This window comes from Vulpes vulpes, chromosome 1 (genome assembly GCF_048418805.1).
Source record: "Vulpes vulpes isolate BD-2025 chromosome 1, VulVul3, whole genome shotgun sequence".
NCBI classification, from domain to species: domain Eukaryota; kingdom Metazoa; phylum Chordata; class Mammalia; order Carnivora; family Canidae; genus Vulpes; species Vulpes vulpes.
In genome coordinates, this window is record NC_132780.1 from 92,895,356 (window position 1) to 92,917,969 (window position 22,614).

The 22,614-nt window shown below is 38.3% G+C and overlaps 1 protein-coding gene across 3 annotated transcripts in view; it reads right to left on the bottom strand.

Moving 5' to 3' along the window:
* PDE7B (phosphodiesterase 7B) overlaps positions 1–22,614 on the bottom strand; it is a 306,678-nt gene that overhangs the window by 37,757 nt on the left and 246,307 nt on the right. For all 3 annotated transcript variants that reach the window (XM_025997876.2, XM_025997877.2, XM_025997875.2), the window contains 2 exons: positions 2,294–2,445; positions 270–333 (listed from right to left, as the gene is read on the bottom strand). In XM_025997876.2, coding sequence (XP_025853661.1) covers positions 270–333; positions 2,294–2,445 — 216 coding nt within the window. The remainder of the gene's footprint in view (positions 1–269; positions 334–2,293; positions 2,446–22,614) is intronic.

Here is a 22,614-nt window from a genome sequence, read left to right on the forward strand (position 1 = left end):
GACTGACAATGAACCTCCTCCATTTGGATGTGGGCAAAATATTCTGCGAGGAAAAGAATCTAATCTGTGCTTTCCAAATTCCTTTGGGACCATCAAGGCCAGAAGGAAATGGTCTTAGGATTCTAAGGCCAAATTCAGCCCCTCCTTTTCATCTAAATTAATTTTCCTTTGCCCTGGACCTTCTTGAGTGGCTGTAGACTCAGGAAAGTGGAAAAAGAAGAGAAAGAGAATAACAGTGTTTGGAAACAGAAATCTTTTGGGTGACTTACCATTTGTCAAGCGATCAAATAAGAAAATGTCAAAATCCCACATTCCCACTTTGGAGAGCATATGCTGAAAAGGCAACGAGAAACAGCACTCCAATGAATCATATCGGAGACTCAAACATTTACTTTGAGACAGTGAATTAAACAATTAAAAAGTTGAAAATAGTAGCATATTGCTGTCTGGTTTCTGGGAAAACAAATCTTTTGTTCTATGTTCTAATAACAACAGTGTTAAAGGGACAGGTCCTGGAATCAGACTATCTGGTTCAGGGTCAGCCACATGTCAGCTGTGAGAGCTTGGCCAAATCCCTTTAACTCTCTGTACCTCAGTTTCCTGTTTGGAAAATATGGCTGATAATATTGTCTACCTCAGAGGATTTTTGCGAGGATTAAAAGAGGTAATATATGTGGAGTGCTTAGGACAGTGTTTGTGTGTAATAAGCACACATAAAATTTGGTATCTGTTATAATTGTGGTTCAGTAAAGTCTCTACATCGCAAACTACTCTATACTTAAGGAGAATTTACAGCAAATTTTTAAAAAATGAAGTCAAGATGATTGCTGGGTACATTACTCTGCTCAATGTGGATGAAACGTGACATGAACCACTCTAACGGACAGGAAACTAGAGTGGGCAAGTGAAAATGTTGGGTAATTTAAAGGTCTACTGTCTAACGTGGGCTTATTATTCCATTTTTCTTCTTAAAATATGCCATGCTTAGAATTAGATGGTCTTTAACTCTCAGATGCAAAGCTGTGGTCACTGATTTTATCCTCACTATGGCTTCTGCGACTGGCCTTCCTCTCCTCTCAAAGCCACTGCTTTCAGTAAGTACAAGCTCGCTCTCTTCTTCCTGTCCTTAAATGTCTTCCTTGCATCTTACAGTAAAGGGCCTTGTCATAGCACACAAAAACCTTCACAGCATTATCAGAAAAATGAAGGAATCATAGGTCACCTGTGAGATCTAGTAGGAGTGACCATTTTATCCAATTCAAATACTAAAGCAGAATCAAGACTTGATCTCTGATATCCTGACTTGTGAGTTCTTTCTATATCTTAGAGCCACCTCTCTTGGAGAGTGGACCCAGCAGGAGTGCTCTATCACTGGTGCCCCAGCGCTGGGAACTGAGTCTTGTTCTTCTTTCTTCAACCAACCAGCCAGCCAACCAACCAACCAACCATTCAAATGAATAAACAAACAAAGAAACATTCGCTCAATCTCAGGCCTTGGGTTGTTAGGAGTAATTTTTTTTCTTCCTTTTTTAGGCCAAAAGTTGAGAATTTGTTCTTCTGATATCACTTGTTGCTTAGTTATTAATACTGTACATTAATAGTATATATTTCTTAGTAGTATATAGATAGCACAATATTACTTAGCATGTAAACTCTAAGACACTACTTCTGACTTCTGTTTAAACTATAGCAGTTTACTCAAAATTTAAACTCCTGTGACAGTTTGGGCTAGAGATAACCTGTGAACTGTTTTTTTTTGGATTGTCACATGTTCATTTCAACTTTTGATCAACGAGTTGCAAAAATAATTGTAAAATTAGTGAAAATTGTTTAAATACAATAAAAAATGATAAAAAGGACGAGGTACCATATTAGTAGACAGAAGTGAAATTCAGAGTTGGTAATTATTGGGTTAATTTCAGCATAGTTATTTCAACGAGATTATTCAATGGGTTTAAAATTTAGTCATTCTCTCACTGGTAATCAATCAGTCCAAAATTTTGCTTTACTTAGTGCTATGCAAATATGTTTTGTTCGTGTATAAGAATAAAAATAGCTAGCATGTGCTAGGCATGAATATATGAAACATGTGAGCATGATTCACCTCATGTAATCTCTGCATCACCCCTATGAGGTGGGTGCTTCTATTAACTTTATTTCATATTTGAGGAAAAAGTCCAGATTTGTTGATTAGTTACAGAGCATCTCAGTGGCAGAAGCTGGACTCCAATCCAGGTACTATCAGCTGAGGCCACTGACCTCCTAGGAGCTGAGAGAGGGGAAACTAACTCACCCTTGCTTGTCCAAGGTAGTCTTCATCCAGCAGGTGGAGAGGGGCCTGTGGTATAATTCCACGAAGCAACCTCGATGCATGGAAGTATCTTTGAAAGCTTAACAGTCTTTTCACCTTTTTTTTAGTGCCAATTTCCCCTGAGTGTGTTGTATCTGCGGAAGGCAATCAAATACAGAAATCGTATATTTAAAAAGCCCTGTTTTCTCCACTATGTAAAAACACAATGTATAATAAGGCAGATAAATTTAAAATACACTCTCAGTGCTTTCTTACATACAGTCTATTTAACTCTACATTTGAAGTTGTCTTAGAACAAAAATAACCTTTCTTCTATATTACATTCATTAAAATGTCAAGGTATTTCTGAATGTAATTTTAGAAGACATGAAACACACAAATTAAAATCTTCATTTTCTTATTAATGGTGCTAGTACGCTTAGTAAGTGAAATCCACATACTTTTGCATACATTTGAAAGGAACATTTATGGTTTTTTTCTGTGATATTAAAACCAAGCCTCCAAAATTTAAACCAGGTTCTCATCCTACACTCTCTGAATTAAAAGGGCTGAGAAAACACTAGCTTAGACATGGGGAAAATGTTTTCTAATGTCCCAGGAATATCAGTGGCAAGAGAATCAAAAATCTCAGTACAAAGGTGACCTAGATTTTCCTGACAAGAAGCAGAGAGAGAGTGTACTTTCTAATGGAGTATATTCTTTTTTACTAGTGGCCAGGAAAGTCTGATCCTGTCAGTAGAGATATTTTAATACTCATGTCACATGAGTCTTTCAAAACTTGACTGTTGACATCATGGTAATTGTCCAGAAATACCCCAGGCACATATTTGAATGCTTGTCAAGGTATGTCTTACCTCAGCTGAAATTCTATGAATCACTCCAGGGCCATATAAATGACATCTGCTACCCATTTTTTGAATCCAGAGTCAATTGAACAGTCTACTAGGAAAATGTACAGTTCATATATAAAGAAATTTTGGATTCTTTCATGTCTCCTCCCATCACCTCTTCCACTCTAGGGAACTCAGAATCACAGTGGATAGAGAAGCAGAGGAAAGTGGGCAATGTAGGACCATAAGGGATATGGGCAGTTTGTTACCTAGGCTGTATTATGCATGCAAAGTCTTACTTCAGGGCAGGCAAAACCCACTGTTCTCTGGAAATCCCACCTGACTGAAATGCTTTCTATTTTTAAAATGGATATAGATTTCATGTGTAGAAAGAGGCAAACATATTTATTCAGAGAGAGGAGTATAACTGAAGTTGGGTGTTAGACACACATCCAAATTAAAAATGGTCTATGTGGACTCAATTCTACTGGTGTGTTCTTATACATCTCTATCAATGTATCAAGTCAAAATTCAGGATAAGGTGGTTCATTCACTTATTTAAAACAGATGTACAGTGAGATCCTTTGGTTCTAGATCCTTCAGAGAGCAAAATAGATCCCTGCATTTGAAGTTTATGTTCCAGCACAAGGAAACATGCAATAACCAACAAACAAAACAGAAGTAATTTATAAAAAGGTGTTACAAAGTGGTAAGTACAATGGGGAAAAGCAAGGAAAGCTAAAATGAGGGATCAGGAATTCCGTGTTTGGATAGTCAGGGTTGGCCTCATTGGAAGGTACAATTTGATCAAGTGGTGGAGATGAGGAAGCTGGCCGCGCAGATATCTGGGGAAATACCTTCCTTACAGAGGGACTGGCTTGAATGCCCTTAGAGTGGGAGCCTGGCTGGCAGGCTGCTGTGTGGGAGGAGCAGCAGGAATTCCATGTGAGTGGGAAGGACAGGAAGAGGGAGAAGTAAGAGATGAGGTCTCAGAGCAAAGGAAGGCTTGAGAATTATACAGCATCCTGGTAGGCCATTGTAACAGCTTGGGCTCTACTCTCAATGAAATAAGGAGCCACTGCAAAGTTGTTGCTGTTTTTTTTTTTTTTTTTTTTTTTTTTTACAGGTTTAATTTATTTATTTGAGAGAGAGACAGAGACCCTGAGAGCCTGAGTGGGGGAAGGGGCAGAGGGAGAGGGACAAGCAGACTCCTTGCTCAGTAGCTCAGAGCTCTATCCTAGGCCCCAAGATCATGACCTGAGCCCAAGTCAGATGCTTAACCAGCTAAGCCACCCAGGTGCCCTTCCACTGCAAAGTTTTGAGCAAAGAGTGATGTGATCACACATTTAAAAAGGGTCATCCTGTGTTGAGCAGCAGATTGTAAGAGAGAGCTCTGATGTAGTGAAACCTGCTATGAGGCCATTGAAATAATCCGGGCGAGAGATGATGACTGCTCAGACTATGGGGGGATCAATGAAGGGACCAGAAAGTGGAGGGAGGCATCTGGAGCATATTTTGGGTGCCTTGAAGTTTTTGCCCAGATAACTGGGAGAATGAAGCTGCCATCCATCCCCTGAGATGGGAAAGCCAGTGCGGGGTGGATTTCAATTGTGTACATGTTGGATGTCTATTGGAAATTTGGGCAGAGATGTTAGCTAGAAATAAGTGGATATAAAACCTAGAGCTTGAGGGAGAAGACTTGGTTAGAGATACACATCTGGGAGTTGTCAGATGAGATTACCTAGGGAAGGAGTATTTATGCAGATGTGAAAAGCATCAGAAGTCTGAGTTCTGCAGCATTTCAACTTTGAAAGGGATAGAGAGAAAAGCAGAGAAAATCAAAAGACACTGAGGGATATTCAGTGGGGCTGAGGAAAAACCATCATTTCCCAGAAGCCTAGTGAAGACAATGTTGCCAGGAGGAAGGTGAGATCCTCAGTATCGAATACTGCTAATAGAACAAGAACAACAAAGACTGAAAATTGACCAGGGGTATATAAATTTGTCAAAATTCACTGAATTATGCTCTTGATAGAGCACATTTTATTCTATGCTAAAAGCAACAATACCCGAGTCACATATCTAGCCCCCAGATTTTGTTTTTAAAACACAATTTCTCATAAAATACCCCAGACCATCTCAGTGAAATGACCAAGTCCAGGACTGGGATGAGCAAAGTACAAGAAGGACTGCAACTTCTTGTCGTGCTGGAGCAGGAGGGAGAGCTGGAGAAATGATGGGGTCATTAAAAATGGCAGAAGCGATGACTTGCAGAGGGTCCCTCTGAGACGATATGGGAATCTGTGAGCATCAACATGAATAATGGTAGAGTTGATTATAACACTGACAGAAAGAAGAGTCCAGGAATCCACACTGATGGTAAGTAAGCAAGTAAGTAAATAAATGAGAAGGGAAAGATCTTCCTTGTAGAGTGTCAACTCATAATGTAGGAGAACTAATAGAGTTAGAAAATTAGCATTTTGCAACTTTTTTTTTCTTTTCTTTTCTTTTCTTTTCTTTTCTTTTCTTTTCTTTTCTTTTCTTTCTTTCTTTCTTTCTTTCTTTCTTTCTTTCTTTCTTTCTTTCTTCTTCTTTCTTTCTTCTTTTTTTTTTGACAGAAGCAGGGGGAGGGGCAGAGGGAAAGGGAGAAGAGAGAATCCTAAACCGACTCCATACCAAGCACAGAGCCTGACACGGGGCTCAATCTCACCACCCTGAGATGACAACCTGAGCCAAAAATCAGAAGTCGGACACTTAACCGACTGAACCATCCAGGCGTCCCACCACTTTGCAACTTTTATGGTGGTGATAACTGCTTTGGGCCAAAATCATACATGGACACTAAAATTATTCAGTGAAAGTTTAAAAAACTACAGGACAATTTATAGCATCAAAATATCGCCCCATAGAGGTACTAATTGGAAAGGAAAACTGCATAGTTTTTTAGTGGACAAATGTAGAGGGGGCACTGCCTTCACTTATCAAAGTTCACAACCCCAATAATGGGAGAAGCTGACGTTACATGCTTCTGGTGGAGTGCACTGAGGACACAGCACTGCCTATGTTATGTTCTTGCTCCAAGTGCACAGCCAACCCCCAGAAAAAGGAAACATCAGAAGAATCCAAGTTGAAAGATACTCTACAAAATAATCAGCCTGTATTCTTAAAAAATGTCAACATCGCAAAAGACAGAGATAGCCTCCAGTATTGTTTTAGGATAACGGATACCAGATATAGTACTCTAAATGCATTTGCATGACTCTAAATGGGATCCAGGATCAGAAGAAAATTTCCAAAATTTACTTTTTTAGGATAATTTGTGAAATTTGGATATGGACATGTATATGAGATAGTCAAATTCTATTTATGTATTTCTTGAATTTGATAATTGAACTATAGTTATGCCAAAGAAGACTCCTGTCCTTAGAAAGCACGTGCTGAGGGGTACCTGGGTGGCTCAGTTGATTAAGTGTCTGACTTGGGCTTAAGAGAGGTTCTCTTTTTTTCCTAAAAAATAAAATAAAATAATATAAAATAAAATAAGATAAAATAATAAATGCTGAGATACTTAGGGATAAAGGAATGTACAACAAATTCTCAAGCGGTTATGAAAAAAATATATAGCAAAGACAAACAGGTTAAAATAATACTTAATTCCTCTGGGTAAAGGGTATATGAAAGTTCTATCCTTAACATTTTTCTATAAATTTGAAGGTATGTTATAATAAAGAGTTTAAGAATAGAGAGAGTGATAAGAGACATGTCAGGCAACAGTATCAAGTGTAGACAACCCAAGGAGTTTACTGCATGTTTCTATGTAGAATTATATAGGATGAAATTGACTGTATCAATACGTAAATGAAATGAGTTATGTTGTGTAGAAATCTAATAGGAAATAGCCATACAATGGTCTATTCCTGTCTTAGCTTTCTATGAAAATTTCCCCATTCTAAAGTACTAAAAAAAATCTCCTATGCAGCTGAAAGTATTTACATAACAGAATCAGAAGTAAACAAGGTAAGCCTGAATGATGGAAATATGCCACAAATATAGAAAATTCAAATTATGAATTACAGTGGACCCTTGAACAGTGTGAGAGCTGGGGGTATATACCCACTGCACAGTTGAAAATCTGCGTATAACTTTGGACACCTCAAAACTTAACTGTGAATAGCATACAGTTGACTAGAACCCTTATTGATAACATAGCCAATTAACATGTATGCTGTATGTTATGTGTATTTACATACTATATTCTTACAATAAGTAGAGAAAAGAATGATAATGAGAAAGTCACAAGGAAGAGATAATGCATTTACAGTACTGTACTGTATTTATTGAGAGAAATCTGCATGTTAGTGGACTTACGAAGTTCAAACTTGGGTTGTTCAAGTATCAACTGTATTCCTTTGTAAACTTCCATTCAGCTTTCCAAGTGATGTAATATTTCAAATAGATTCATAGATTCAAATACCCCTGTCTCTTTTGATTTTCTCTGCTTTTCTCTCTACTTTCAAAGTTGAAACACTGCAGAACTCAGACTCTGATGCTTTTCACATCTGCATAAATACTCCTTCCCTAGGTAATCTCTGACAACTCCCAGATGTGTATCTCTAACCAAGTCTTCTCCCCCAAATAGATTCAAATATTCAAGTGTTATAAGAAAATGACACTTAAGTTACATACAATAAATATAGATGATAGGAGATAAGGGTTTCTATTCATTAAAGTTACCAGATTGACTAAAATATTGCTAATCTAAGGATGCTTTGAGCTGCAGGTATTATATGGTTTTTTGTTTTGTTTGTTTTTGTTCTTTTTGCTTGTTTTTGAGAGATAGTGAGAGAGAGTGAGCCTGTGTGCTTCAGTGAGCAGGGCAGAGGGGGAGGAAGACAGAGAATCTTAAGCAGGCTCCACATTGGGTGGACAAAGGGACAGGGGGCCTGGATCTCACAACCCTGAGATCATGATCTGCTTGCTTGCAGATTATTTATGTATGTATGTATGTATGTATGTATGTATGTATGTATGCATGTATGTATGTATTTATTTATTTACTTACTTACTTCCTAGGGAGGGAGAGACCCTCTCCCTGAGCAGAAACCAAGGGTCCAGCAGCTTAACTGACTGAACCACCCAAGTGTCCCTGGAGGTATTAAGTTTTAATTTAGATCCATTCTACCCTTAAACCAAAGAAGAAAACAGCAAATCCCCTTCTTCCCCATCTACTTTCTTCACCTTATGGTCAAACAGGTAACAGTCCACCAATATGCCAGAATGTAGATCTCTTTTGATCTTTATTTAAATTTTTGATATTTTTGGCCTTAATTTTTACCTAAAGAATATTGCTTTAAAATATGGTATACCTTGATCACTGAGTTATTTGGCACCCTCTCAAATTCGGAGTATGCAGTAAGTGCCTCACTGCCCTAGTTCCCACCCTGTCTTGCATCTTAGGTGCATAAACTCAGATAATGTAAAAAATGTTCAATATTAAAGTAAATCTAGATAATGAAACTTCTCACAGTTCATTTTTTATGGTAGTGTGTGTAGTTTAAAAAAATGGTAGCATCTAATATTATTCATGGTGAGGATTTTCAAAGTTTTGGAACAAATCGGTTATCATGAGGTATATTACTTTTTTTTGTGCAATTTCAAACTTACTGTGATGGCCAGATAATTGCCAAGGCAGGTGGCCAATATTTTCTAAAATACCAAGGCAAGCCATGACTATACCATTTAGCAATTTTATCTGGGTTATTCTTTAATTGAAAAGAAAATATTTCAGAATTGATGTTGCATGGCTATTTATGAAAACAATGTTTAATTTTCTTATTTGAAGACATACATAAAGCTAAATGAAAAAATTCTCAAGCTAGCACTTTAAAGGGGAAGAACATTCAATAGAGCAAGTAAAAGAAATTTATTTAAAACAATGTTAATAGCTTATTTATCACTGCCATTTACGGAGCACTTTGTGCTATGTGAAGATATGACAAACTAGGATACAAGCTGGAGGTATAGTTGGGAGAAAAAAATCCATATAAGGAACAATTCATGAATAAATTGCCATGCTGTATGCTAGTCCCAGGCACTGCTTTTGGAAGTGTTGAAATGTGTTATACAATTAGTGAATAAGATTGGATACATGTGTTTCCAAAGGGACTCTCAGTGAGTAACTAGTATGTTTACTTTGATAACTAGGGGTATAGTGATACGTCTGTCTGGATAGAAATTTAAATGATTAGCTAAACTACATTTTAGAGATAGTTCACTTAAATTCAGCTTGTGAAAATTTTAGCAATGTGCCTAATAATTAAATGCTGTTTATTTAATATCTTTATGTAATTAAAAAGTCATTATTTTAAGCCATTCACCGTTATCTTAATGGTACTTTTTGATTGGATTTTATTGTTTATGGCCTTTCAGTCCCTGAATTTTCACTTACAACAGTTATAAAATGGTGCTACAGAACAGTTTAATTGCCTAATCTATGTGTGCATTGACCTGGACTATGAAATTCATTTTCTGCTCACTTGCTCTTTTATAAATTTCACAAATATGTATATATTAACACATTTCTGCACTATGTAGGCACTAATTTAGGGTTATGAAGTTTATATTGGCACTGCTGATATGGTAATTCTTAAATTTCACAAGTTGCGGTTGGCTTAAATACAAAAAATGTTAATAAAAATTATTTTCATTTCGAGTACCTTCTTTATGGCATATTCTCTTTATAGGGGCTGATAAATTTTGGTACTAGGAGAAACCTTAAACCCAGAATAAATAGCTAGGGAAAAAAATCTATGAGCATACCTACTATGATGAGGCTGTTTCTGTCAACTGTATACCTGATTCCTTCAGCAAGGTCTGTAGCAACTGTTTCCTGAATTTCAATGGTTAGTAATTGGTGCAGAAGTAGTGCAGGTGATACTAAGAACAAAGAATGCCTTTATATTTTAGAGAGCAGAACTTGCCTCAAGCAAACATGGAGACCCAACTCCATAAACCTAATATCAATACTTTCAGAGCATTAATCCACCTGAATCTTTAAAAAAATTTTTTTTAAAAAGATTTCATTTTTTTTTATTTGAGAGAGACAGAGAGTGCATGATCTGGGGGGAGAGGAAGAGGGAGAGGGAGAAGCAGACTCCCCGCAGAGCACGGAGCCAGATGCAGGGCTTTATTCCCAGGACCCCAAGATCATGACCTGAACCAGTCAGACACTTAACTAAATGAGCCACCCAGTTGCCCCAGTCTACCTGAATCTTTTAAATAATGTGTTACTAATAAATGCAAATAAATCATTGTACTTCTAATTATTATAATACCTATAATTATATAATAATTATAATGAAATTCTTTGCAGGGTGGTGGATATTCGTTGCTTTGTTTATTCTTCCTTTAGAGAATTTTTCACATTCTTGTACTATAGAATTATTGGTATAAATAACATATTAACCTCCAAGGTCAGAAATCATCTGATCAAATTCTGTAATTGTAGTGTAAGCCCTGATAACTTTTTAAATTTTGTTTTGGTAATGCAAGTGCCTGACTTAAACTTTGCTTGCTGGGCAGGGCATCTACTTCAAAGGGGCATCTGCTTCAAAGAAGGCTATTCCAAACAAACACATTGCCAGCCTTACTACTAAATAAAGAGCCGGGTCACCTCTCTCCCACTGAGGTTCCTTTGTTTTAGAGATCTTGGTTGATTTCGATAACTAACCATTTGGAGAGTTGTTTTTTCTTTTCCTGTGCTTTAAATTTCCACTCTTATGTTTTAAATTCACCAATAAAGAGTGAGTCTGCTAAACCCTAGGTCCCCACCCCCGACCCCCATAAAAGAACCCCAGCCACGCTCACACACTCTCTACCTATGACTTGGCTGTGTGGTCCCAGTTATGCCGTGCAATTTCCAGGTCCCGTAAGTAATAAGCCTTTATTTTTTCAAAGTTTCTTGATGGTTATTGCTGAAGGGTGTCTTGCAATCATAATAAGAACCACAAGTGTTGGTTCAGCCACGACATTAGTTATTGATAGACTGAGACTGGCACACAACAGTAAATCCCTTGTATTCAGTGCATAACCCTGCACATAATGGAAATTCCATGCAAAATTTGTTGATTTAACTTGAATAAATTATCTCAGTCTACAGAAATATCACCATCAAATGCCATTTTTAAATAATAAGTCAATTTATTTTTATTTTTTAAAAGATTTTATTTATTTATTCATGAGAGACACAGAGAGAGAGAGAGAGGCAGAGACATAGGCAGAGGGAGAAGCAGGCTGCCTGCAGGGAGCCCAATGTGGGACTTGATCTCGGGACTCCGAGATCACGCCCTGAGCCAAAGGCATATGCTCAACCCTTGAGCCACGCAGGGGCTCCAATAAGTCAATTTATAAAGTCCAAAGATGCTAAAACTTACATTAGTTTTTAAATCACTTTCTCAACCCTCAAATGGAGTTCCAGGGCCCAGATCCTTCTGCCACCACTACCTGCTGATTGACTCCCACTCTAACACTCAACTGTGCTCTGTCTGTATGATTTCAAATTCATTCTTATTTACACATCTGATGCTTTAATCAGGTTGTAAAGATGTGGAGGCCAGATTCCTCGTTTTCTTTGAATTTTGACAATATCCTGCAAGTCATTTAGATGGTAAATACATGATGATGAAATGAAAAACTTTCTTGTGTCTGTGCTGTAGTTCCCAGTTCAAGAAGTCTTGAAGAAATAAGATTGAAATTCTAGTTTTAAATGTGTAGCTTTTAAAAGGTGAGAAAAAGTTAATTCATTTGATTTTAGGTGTTCTGAAGCACAAATTGCAGATTTATAGCACAGCTCTTTCTCCCTTGCTATGAATTCTACTATTCAGGGTACAGGTTTCCTGCAAAGTTGGAAACAGTAGAGTTGCCCAGGATGGCAATTTTCTTAAAAAAAAAGTGAGATTTTAAGAGTGAAACAACTTACTCTAAGATGCAGTTGCTCTGTAGATACAATTTTAAGTAGACTACTTTAAAAGGTGAAAAAACTAAAGATGTCATATATAAAACATAATATCGATGAATTTCTAAAATGTACAATATGGACTTAGAGTCTTCTTGATGAGGTGCTAAAGATACCAGCCTCTGAATAAGACTAGTGCTCCTTTCAATGTATTAAATACTTCGATTCATTTTCATGTGCTTTTTAGCAAATTTCATAATTTAGACTTGGCTGTAATGACTTTAGCACTCAAATTCCACCTTTCAGAGTTTAGCATCTCTGACATCGAAGTCTGCATTTATTCATAAAAAGAAACAGCTGCCCCAAAAGCCTTATAAAATATGTTACTATTTCTATCCTAGTCTTTTGAAAATTGTCAGTGGGCATAAATGGCCATATTTGTTTATTTCTTCCTGTATACATTCCCAGCACTCAGAGAATGTGGGGCAGGAGCTGATGACAGCCCACGGTATTACCTGGACTGTAACATCACATGTGGAGACTGCGCTCACATGAAGGGACGTGTTTTTAAGACGCAGTCATTGCAAATTACCTTTGAAATCCTGAACAGTTGGATTGAAATAAAATACAAATTAAATTCCTTAACATCTAGGGCATTTTCTAGGCTTAGTCTTTAATAGGAAACTAAGAAAACCAGTTATGATATCAAAAAGCTAATAAACAAGAATGCATATAATAGACCTCCACAACAGCAATAACAAAACACTGTGGGAACGAAGGGAAAGAAGGGAAAAGAAAAGAAACTCAAACCAAAGTACACCATCACTGTAAAATGTAACTTGGAGTTGGGAAATCAATTTGACTTAAAAGCAGCTAGGAAGTTATTTTAAGTTCTCTAAAATCAGGTCTCGAATAGAGGCGTATCCAAGCCCGATGTTGTTAGCTCTTCTATATACAATGAAAACTCACGACTTCTTGATGGCTGTCACTAGAAGAAGAGCTTTGCTTCAACACTGCCATGGAGTGGGAGGAGGAGGCGGAAGAGGAAAGTCTTCTTCAAGACAGGGTAAATTGTTTCTCTAGTTGCACTTTTTAACATGTTTATTTTTTCAACTGCCATTTCTCTTTTATGTTCTTGACATTGAAGAGGACACCAGCATGGCTGACAGGAGTCACAGAACAGAATGAACTTCTTCCCCACTTCCCTGTCCCCACACCTGCTGCTGCCGCAGCGCCATGAAATGTGCCCAGAAAGTATTCCTGAGGGTCAAAAGCTTGTCCTCAGCCACACAACACACTGGTGTTTGGCAAAATGTGCTTTGCCTACTGTAGAGTCCATTCCAACCCAAGGATCACGAATCTCTAACTTCCAGGGTTCAAGGATGGTTGGAAAACTATGATTTCCTTTTTGTAAGGGGCGGGGGGGGGGGGGGGAAGGCCTTAAAAACAAGTTCTTAAGACTTCTTTGGGCAATAGAGAGGTTTTTCAAAATCTCGGTTTGAATGAAATTTAAATGAATTAGTAAGAAGCGGATCAAATTTCCTCAGTCCGAAAGAAGGAGTACGCGCCAGGCACAATGTGGTTTTATTGAACCTTCCGCTTCTCAGAGTTTGAAATGTTTAGTAAATCTTGAATTTTGAGGGCGATGGTTTGTGGTGAGCAAATTGAAGTGACCGAACTGCAGTTGATTCTGTCTCCAGAGGTTAAAAACTGCTGCATTAACTCCCTCGTTCTCAGCATGTATTTAAAGTAAGTGTGGTCTTTTATCTGGAGAGATGTGTTTGAACTGTTCCATTTCACTACAAAAATACCAGATGTATGTGGTAATGTGCATCTGCTCCTCTGCTTTCACGCAGTCTGCTAGTTCTTCACTCTCCTATCCCAGGATATTGGACAAACCCTCTGATCACCTCCAGTTGTCCCCTCCAATCTATCTTCCATCCCACGGACAGATTTATGCCTTAAGCACAACCCCAGCCATGTCAGCCCTCTGCTCCAAATTCTTCAATGGCCCCCCGATGTCTACTTAGTTAAGTTCATATTATTTATTCTGGTATTCATGGCTCTCTAAATGTGATGCCAACTTATTTTTCCATTTTTATCTCCTCCCAGTCCCCTTGCAGATAAATAGGTCTCGGACCTTCCTGGTCCCTCCTCCCAGATCCCCCATGGTTTTCTACTTCTGTACCAATTGTACATTCCTTTTCCATAGAGTACTATCTTCACCTGTTGAAATGCCGTCCACCGCTCAATAGCCCACCTCAAATACTTCCTCCTCACTCCTCAGTCAGGGGCCTTCAGATTCTTCTGGGAGTCCTCCTAATGCACTGCAGTTGGTATGGCAGATGCTGTGCATGCGATTGGAAGCCCTGTCATGGGATGGAAATATCTAATATATCTGGGTTCCTGGCTAAGACAGTTTGAATGAAGGAATGAAAGGATGAGGTGATTGTCGATTGAGGTGTAAGATTTTGATTTTTCCTGTCTTATCGCAGCACGTTACCTTACTCCCAATTGGCACCACCATAGGATTATAGAACTGAATGAATTATCCAGAACAGGAAAGATTCATTCATCTAACACAACAGATAACAGGGCTGTTCCCCTGTTCAGAAGAACTTGAACTTCTAGTTCTTTTCTGCCTTTGTTGGATTTTCTGTGATGATTATAAGAGCATCTTGAGAAGGGTGGTAGATTAGTGCTAAGTTTTTCCATTGGTAGAGGCCTGGATAGGAACCTGTATCTTGAAAAATGACCAGAAAAGGATCCTTTATATTTTGTTCCTTGGTGCATTTTAAGTGAAGTCCTTTTTCTTCAAAGGTTAAAAAGATTACTTGATTATATTTTACCTGCGTGAATCCTTTAATTTAATGGATTGAATCAAGTGGGTATCAGAAGTGGTTGGAGTATAACTCTTTAAATGTAGATGTCTACCCTAGTTCAGTAGGAACTTGAGATATTTATATGCACGTTGAGATTTGTCTCTTATGGTCCATGGCTCTCTACGGCTAAAAGTAGGACCTTAGATGTAATCACATCTATAACTCTTGGTGAAACAGGCTCTTAACGAAGGAATAAGCTTCCATTAAGACTTATACCATTAATTCAGGCCATAGAAAGCTTTTTTTTTCCCACATGGGGTTAAATCAGAGGGAAGAAATAATTGTTTTAGATGACTACTGCAGTGTCTATCTTCATGGGTACCTAAACTATTTCCAAAGGTATAACTGATGTATTTCATCTAGAACAAATGCAACTGGCCTCCTCTTCCACTGATTCTATCCATAGCATGAATAGGGCTTGAGGCTAAGAGCGATAGAACTAGGAAATACTGAGCACCTACTAGGTAGTATGCATTTGTCACTCCATTAATTTTCATAAAAGTAGGTATTGTAAAGTTGATAGTAATAGGTATATTTTACAGATGAAGCCATGGATTTGGCTTTAGAGTTCCTAATATTCTACTCCTTACAGGAACAGACGAAGAGTAGGGGACATGAGAGAGTCCAGCATAGGACCCTATTTCCTTGGGGTACAGTCAAAGATTAATATCTAGATTCATTTCCTTTAAAAAAGCATAGTTAGTAAAACAAAAGCAATAAAAGGAAATGTTAATATAATTCACAAGCACACGTGTTTTAAAATCCACGAAGTTTAAAAGTTGAAGATTAGAATCTGTATCATTGAACAGGAATGTCACAGTGAGAAATACTGAAAGGAAACTTGTAAAATAACCACAGAACTGTCAGAGAAATAGCTTCATAGCAGATCTTGGTAGTGATTCTATGTATGTAACTTTCCCGTTCCTCTCACTAAACATACAAATGGAATATTAGGAGGTGAATAATAAATCACTTGTGAGCTTTCAAATTGAAAACACATGCATTACTGACGCTGACTTAATGTGATTTGATTATTATGTTATTACACAAAGAAATTTGCAGGCCTTGGTTAGTGCCTCAAGCTTTGGAAAAGACAAACATTTTTGTTGTGGACATAGAACAGAGCTGCAGTTTCTGGGGAAGGGAAAGAGTGGGAGGCACTCGGGCAAACAGGCTGCTCAAAATAAAATCGTGACAGGATGCACACAGGCCTCTGGTTTAACCACTTCAGAACCAGGCTTTCAGGTCACCTAAGGTTTTACCTGAAGGACATCTGCTGACAGAGATGTGGTCTGAGGACTTGATGTTCCCTGTTTGATGTGCTCCCGGGCATTCTCTTCTCTCCCTCCTTCCTTCCCCCAGAAAACATATATGGCTTTTATGTGTTTCCTAATATTTCTAATTACTTTTATAATGTGAAATGACATTCTACTCAGGAACAGATATTTAATAAACATGTAATATTCTTTGGTAGCTGTCAAGGAATGAAATGGAAGCCCTTTAACCATGAGTTGGCTATTTGTTCTTTCTGAGTCTCAGTGAGTAGATATAAGCAGTGTGGTAAGCACTGGTTAGATTCCACCTACAAATATTTACTGAGCACTGACTCTGTGCTAGGTACTGGAATATACAACATTTTCCAGACAGTCTTTCTGATGTCAAATATCCAGAGGAAGGTGGTGGAATGGACCTTTGTATTGTCTTCACTACTTTCATTTCTGCTTTAGCTGTGATGGATAAGGGATATTTTGGTATAAAAATGCCTAGAGATTATCACATGAAGTGGGAAATATGAGCAAGAGGAAGGTTTTCTGTTTAGTGGGTTCCACTCAAGAATGTGATGATTCACTTTGCCCCTTGCCCTTGGAGGAGTCAAATATCCCACCAGGGATAGAGGCAAGATGGCTCCTGGCATATATGGAGGGGATGTGGAAGGGTGGAGAGGCTCAGAAGACAGGACAGGAGAAAAGGAATGAAGAGGAGATATCAAAAAAGAGAAGGGGCATACAAGCATCCATTGGAGGTGGACTCTTTACCAATAAAAGCCAATCTGAGACAAAAATGTGAGGACTTTTTTACACTACCCTCTGAATCCCACATGGATTTGAGATTTGCCATCAGTGAGGTTGTGTTCTTTCTGGTTATGGATGGGGTCTTGCATGACTGTCCAGATGAGGTGAAACCTAATGGCAGGGGTAAAGTAGTTAGTCAGAAATACATTCCTATTCTTAGGACATAGAGACCATAGAGCTCTAAAAACAAGCTTATAAAAGCCTGTTTTGGAAAAAAATTAATATATACAAAACCTACTAAAGCTGTAGAGAGTCTTATTCAAGTAGGAGCTATGGGGATGAAATGGCAGGGAGTGAAGGTGGGGTGGAATTGAAATGCACCAAGAAACATATGAGGTATTTGTACTGAGGTTTCTTTTGCCCTAGATCATTAGCATTGGATTGTTCAGAACGAAGAGTTTAATTGCTGTGTCTGAAGGAGGGGCTAGGGCGGAAAAGCTGGTAGAGATTTGGCAATTACAGGACTTGTGGAATGATCAAAGAGAATTGTCCTTAATTCCCTTCCCATTCCTTCCCTTTCCTTCTCTTCCTTTCTCATTATTCCCTCCTTCCTTTCTTTCCTTCTTCAAACATTAACTAAATGTTTACTGTGGTCCAGACACTGGGCAGTGCTGGTGGTGAACAATGATGCAGAAACACCTCCTCCCAGAGAGTTCCCTGTCAAGAGGGAACTTACTCCTATTCTTTCATGGCTGAAACATAGCTGAAAACAGTTATCCTGAGAATGAGTGTGTGTAGGGGGGTGTATCTGCACTCTCATCAGTCCTTCAGCTGCCCTTCTAGTAGACAGGTTGTGCAACAGGTCTAGTAGGCAGGCAGTGCCTTCATGGGGTTTGGATCTCCAGGAGCAGCTGTGACTCCATGGTAGAGATGCCATTCTCCCTGGTATCTGTTGCATCTTCACTTAGGTGAGCCATGTTTAGCCCACCATCCTACCGTTTCACCCAGTCTCAGCCAGTAGGGCTGTCAAGGTAGGTAGAGCCTGCACACTATAATTAGAAGGGATAAAAAAGTGTCATTCCAAGGAAAGGTCCCTTAGCCTAGCATGAGACCACCAGGTTCAAGTCTTGGTTCTTCCACTCATCAGTCTTAGGGAAAAGAATTGAAATTTACCTATACCGTGCATGGTCAATAAAGATTGGTAGAATGTATAAAGACAGCCCCAGTCAGAAGGCAAATATCTGGAAAGGGTTCACTTAACCAACCCGTGAATACCTCAGCTTGAATTAGTTTGCGATTTGATACTTAATATCTTTCAGTAGGTTAATTCTGATGGAAGAAGGCAGAAAGGACAGTCTAAAACTTGGGGAAGTCAAGGGAAGGCTTAGAAGGGAAGTCATGGGGAAGGCTCTGCTCTAGGGAGGGTGGGAAGGTGGGGTGGAGAGGCAGAAAGAGGAGAAAGAAGGTAGTTGGGTGCAAAGTCTTCCCTGTTTTTCCCAGTGGTTGCTGATGTTCTGTGCTGGGTTCCCACAGCTACTCCGCCCCCAATTTATATTCATCAAAACAGTTATTCATGTATCTCAGAATTGGCATATTTACTTCTCACCCACTTAACTGTTAGTTCCCTGAGGACAGGGACTATGCCTTACTTACCTGTTAATCCCTAACACTTAGCACATTGGAATGAGTGAAAGAAGGTATAAAAGTCAAAGAAAAACATTGACTTGGTAATTTTGCCCAGGGGTCCCAGTTCTCTGAACAAAATAGCTTGAGCTAATAATACCTATCATTGTCCCAGGTTTATAAGCAGTGAAACAGTAACAAAAGGTTAAGGAACTCGGTAGAAAAAACTTAAAATGTAGAACAGGAATCAAAAGAGTTCCCACGCCTTTCATTAACTGATATTGTTTCTTTGTCGCACACAATAGAATTAATTTTAAAAAATCAGGTTCTATCTTGAGCTGAGGCAAGTGTTTTAAACTTTCCATCTTTGCAAATAAAACTCTGTCAGTTATTTTCAAAGATCAGCTTTCTGGTAAGATTTAAGAGGATAGATGTCAAAGTCATCACTTTGGTAACTTGCATAGGGCATATTTGAATCAAACCCACACGCTAAGCCAGCTTTCTGAATGAGTGGGAACGAGTCTTTCTCTAAATACCAGGCTCTACCTCTTGGTAAAGAGCAAAATCTGCCCATCTTCTTCAGTGTCCTAGAGAATATCCCTCTCAGTAAAGACAAGTCACAGCCTGTCCTTTTGATGACCTGGTTGGGTTGACAGATTTCACACTGTTTAAGAATGGAGTGAGGAGTGTGCTATTTGGAGGCTCTCCAGAACAATTCTTCAAAGTGTCAGAAAAATCACAACAGGGTGTAAAGTTCAGAAGTTCAGTTAAGTTTAAGGTCTTTCACCCTGGAAAGTTTTCATTATTTTTTTTCTCTTTCTTATACACCCCAATGAATGCTGCAGTTGCAAATTTCTTAGCATGACTTGGTCAAAGCTCACTCAAAATCATGCCAAGAATCTGCTTTGGAAGTTATGCTGTCAAAATTTGCAGCCCTGGGAAGCTTAGATAATTCAAGAAGTATCTGATTTTCAGTAACCAGATTTCTAGCTATATTGAATTTCATATTCTTTCAGGAGCCCCAACTCTGAAATATTTTTCCTTAAAAGCAACCAAAGTTTCTGAAATTTGCTTTAAGAATACTCCTCCTTTGGAGTATTCTTAAATTCTTTTTTTTTAATTTAAGTTTTTTTTTTTTTTTAAGATTTTACATATTTATTGACGAGAGACACAGACAGAGAGAGGCAGAGACATAGGCAGAGGGAGAAGCAGACTCCATGCAGGGAGCCTGATGTAGGACTCGATCTCGGGACTCTGGGGTCACAGTCTGATCCAAAGGCAGATGCTCAACCACTGAGCCACCCAGGCATCCCTAGAGTATTCTTAAATTCTTAAATCTTCTTACCCATTCTATAAGGCATGTAGTGCAGAGTTTAACAAGAATGTAATAAAAAATGTTTCTAACTAAAAACAAAAAAGAAAAATACTATTTCTTTACCAACTTTAAGCCAAAGAGAAATTTTACATCTAACAAGCCATAAAACAATAAAACTTCTATAATAATAATAAAATGGAATATCCTTATAATAGCTTTAGAAGTCATAGAGCTAATCTTTTAAGATACTTTAGAACCAAAAGCTTCCGTTGATAAATAAAAAGCCCAAAGTGGATTAATAAACTGTACATTAGTTAGTAATGAGGAGCTTAAGAAACAACCCCAAGAGTGCTATTAGATTTATGAGATCAGTGTGGGAGGCCTTTGGGAAGTGTTTGGGGGCATTTTTGGTTGTCATAATGATGGAAAGGGCCCTACTGGATGGTGGAAGGGAGCCAGGAATGTTAGATGTCCTGAAGTGTGTGGGACAATTCTACACATCAAGTGGTCGTCCTGTATCTCATTCAACTTTTCAACGGCTGATCGGGTATTCATGTAGGTGGAAAGCGTTTTTATAATGATCTGAACCTGGAACCTAACCTATTCCTCTGCTTTACATATAGGCACAAAGTATTCTTTTTTTGATGTTGCTTACGGGACTGTTATTTATTTAATTTATTAATATTTTATTTAAATTCAATTTGCCAACATATAATACCCAGTGCTCATCCCATCAAGTGCCCTCCTTAAGTACAAAATATTCTTTTGTGCAATTTCAGTTTTCCCTCTTCAGGACTGCAACTAATATGCAGGTTAAGGGAGGGATGTCATTTTGGCAGGGAGGGGTGGTGGATAGGATTTTCCAGGACTAGTTTAGAAAACCACCAGTGGCAAGACTGCTTATGATATCTGATTGTGTTACCAATATTACACACCTGTGTCGACTGCATTAGCAGCCGTCACACTCACAATGATTTGGCATAGAGGCGCGGTATGTGACTACATCCTTGGGCCTTCTGAGGTGCTTATGTCCAAGCACTTAAATATTGAAAACTGATTTAAGTCACAGATGGCTTTTCTTGTAATTCTGTTTTATAATACAGCTAGGACCTTAGATTGATTTTTTTTTTTTTTTTTTGGAACATGAGTGAGGGAGGCTTTGGATACCCTTTTAAGATAGTAGAGAAGGACCTTAAAAAATATTTGCTATAAAAAGGAGACACTGGATCTGAGAGGGCTAAAAGCTGTTCTATTAGATAAAACCCTAGCTGATAAAGGTGGTAAAGTAACAGATTCCTATCAGCACAGGAAGATCCTTACAAGAACACAGGATTTGCCATCTGAGCCTTACTGCTCCAAGCAGGAACCAAGATCAGAGTTTTCCCAACTTAGTCATCTACATGCCACTATTATAGTTTTTACAATACCTGCCTACACCACCATTTATTTAATATCTTTCTTTAAATCAAATAAGTTCCTTTTTACCTACCTATATCTTTTATAAATTTGGTACCAATAAAAACCAGATTGGATGTGCTTATTACATTTTTTCCTATTATACATAAAAATAAATGTGTATGGGCAGCCCAGGTGGCTCAGCGGTTTAGCGCCTGCCTTCAGCTCAGGGCATGATCCGGGAGACCTGGAATCGAGTCCCATGTCAGGCTCCCTGTATGGAACTTGCTTCTCCCTCTGCCTGTGTCTCTGCCTCTCTCTCTCTCTCTCTCTCTCTCTCTCTGTGTCTCTCATGAATAAATAAATAAAAAATCTTAAAAAAATAAGTGTGTAGCTATAAAAGTGAAAGAAAGAAGGTTTTTTTTTTTTTTTTTTGTAACAAAAAGATCATCTGGTACACCCTTCTGTATGCTTCGTGCACTTTGGGAACCAGTGCTATAACGGATATACAGTAATGAAGATTACTGGCTTGGAAAACATTATTTAAAGTCAATTACCAAGTAATATTGATAATCTTTGTGAAGATACTCTTTACTAAACTCATTTCAAAAATTCCTTGTAATAGGGCAAACTCTCCAGCTGCTGCTATAAGCATATTATGTATAATTTAACTTTAGTCAGAATAGAATATGCCATCCATAGCAACAAGTCTTTCTGAATAAGCACCTTAAATAATTTTTAAAAAAGATTTTATTTATTCATGAGACACACACACACACACACACACAGAAAGAGAGAGAGAGAGAGAGAGAGAGAGAGAGAGAAAGAGAGGCAGAGACACAGGCAGAGGGAGAAGCAGGCCCCATGCAGGGAGCCCGACGTGGGACTCGATCCCAGATCTCCAGGATCAGGCCCTGGGCCGAAGGTGGTGCTAAACCGCTGAGCCACCTGGGCTGCCCAATAATTTGTTTTTCACTGAATTTGTCAAGCCCTTACTATGTACAAAACATTGTTCTAGGCACTAGGACTAGCGGTGAACAAAATAGAGTTTTCTTTCATTGTGAGCTTATATTTCATTAATGTAAGATGAGAATAAAGGCAAAAATAATTTCCATTAGTCTCAAGAAGAAAATAGATAGCAATACAGCATTAAACTCCAGATCAATCAGATGGCCCAAGCTTGGCATCGGAGGATGTGCACACAAGATACTGTCCTTGGCTTTTCATTTTGTCTAGCAAATTAATTTTAATGTTTTTTTTATTTGTTTGTATAGCTTGTCTCACAGTATACTA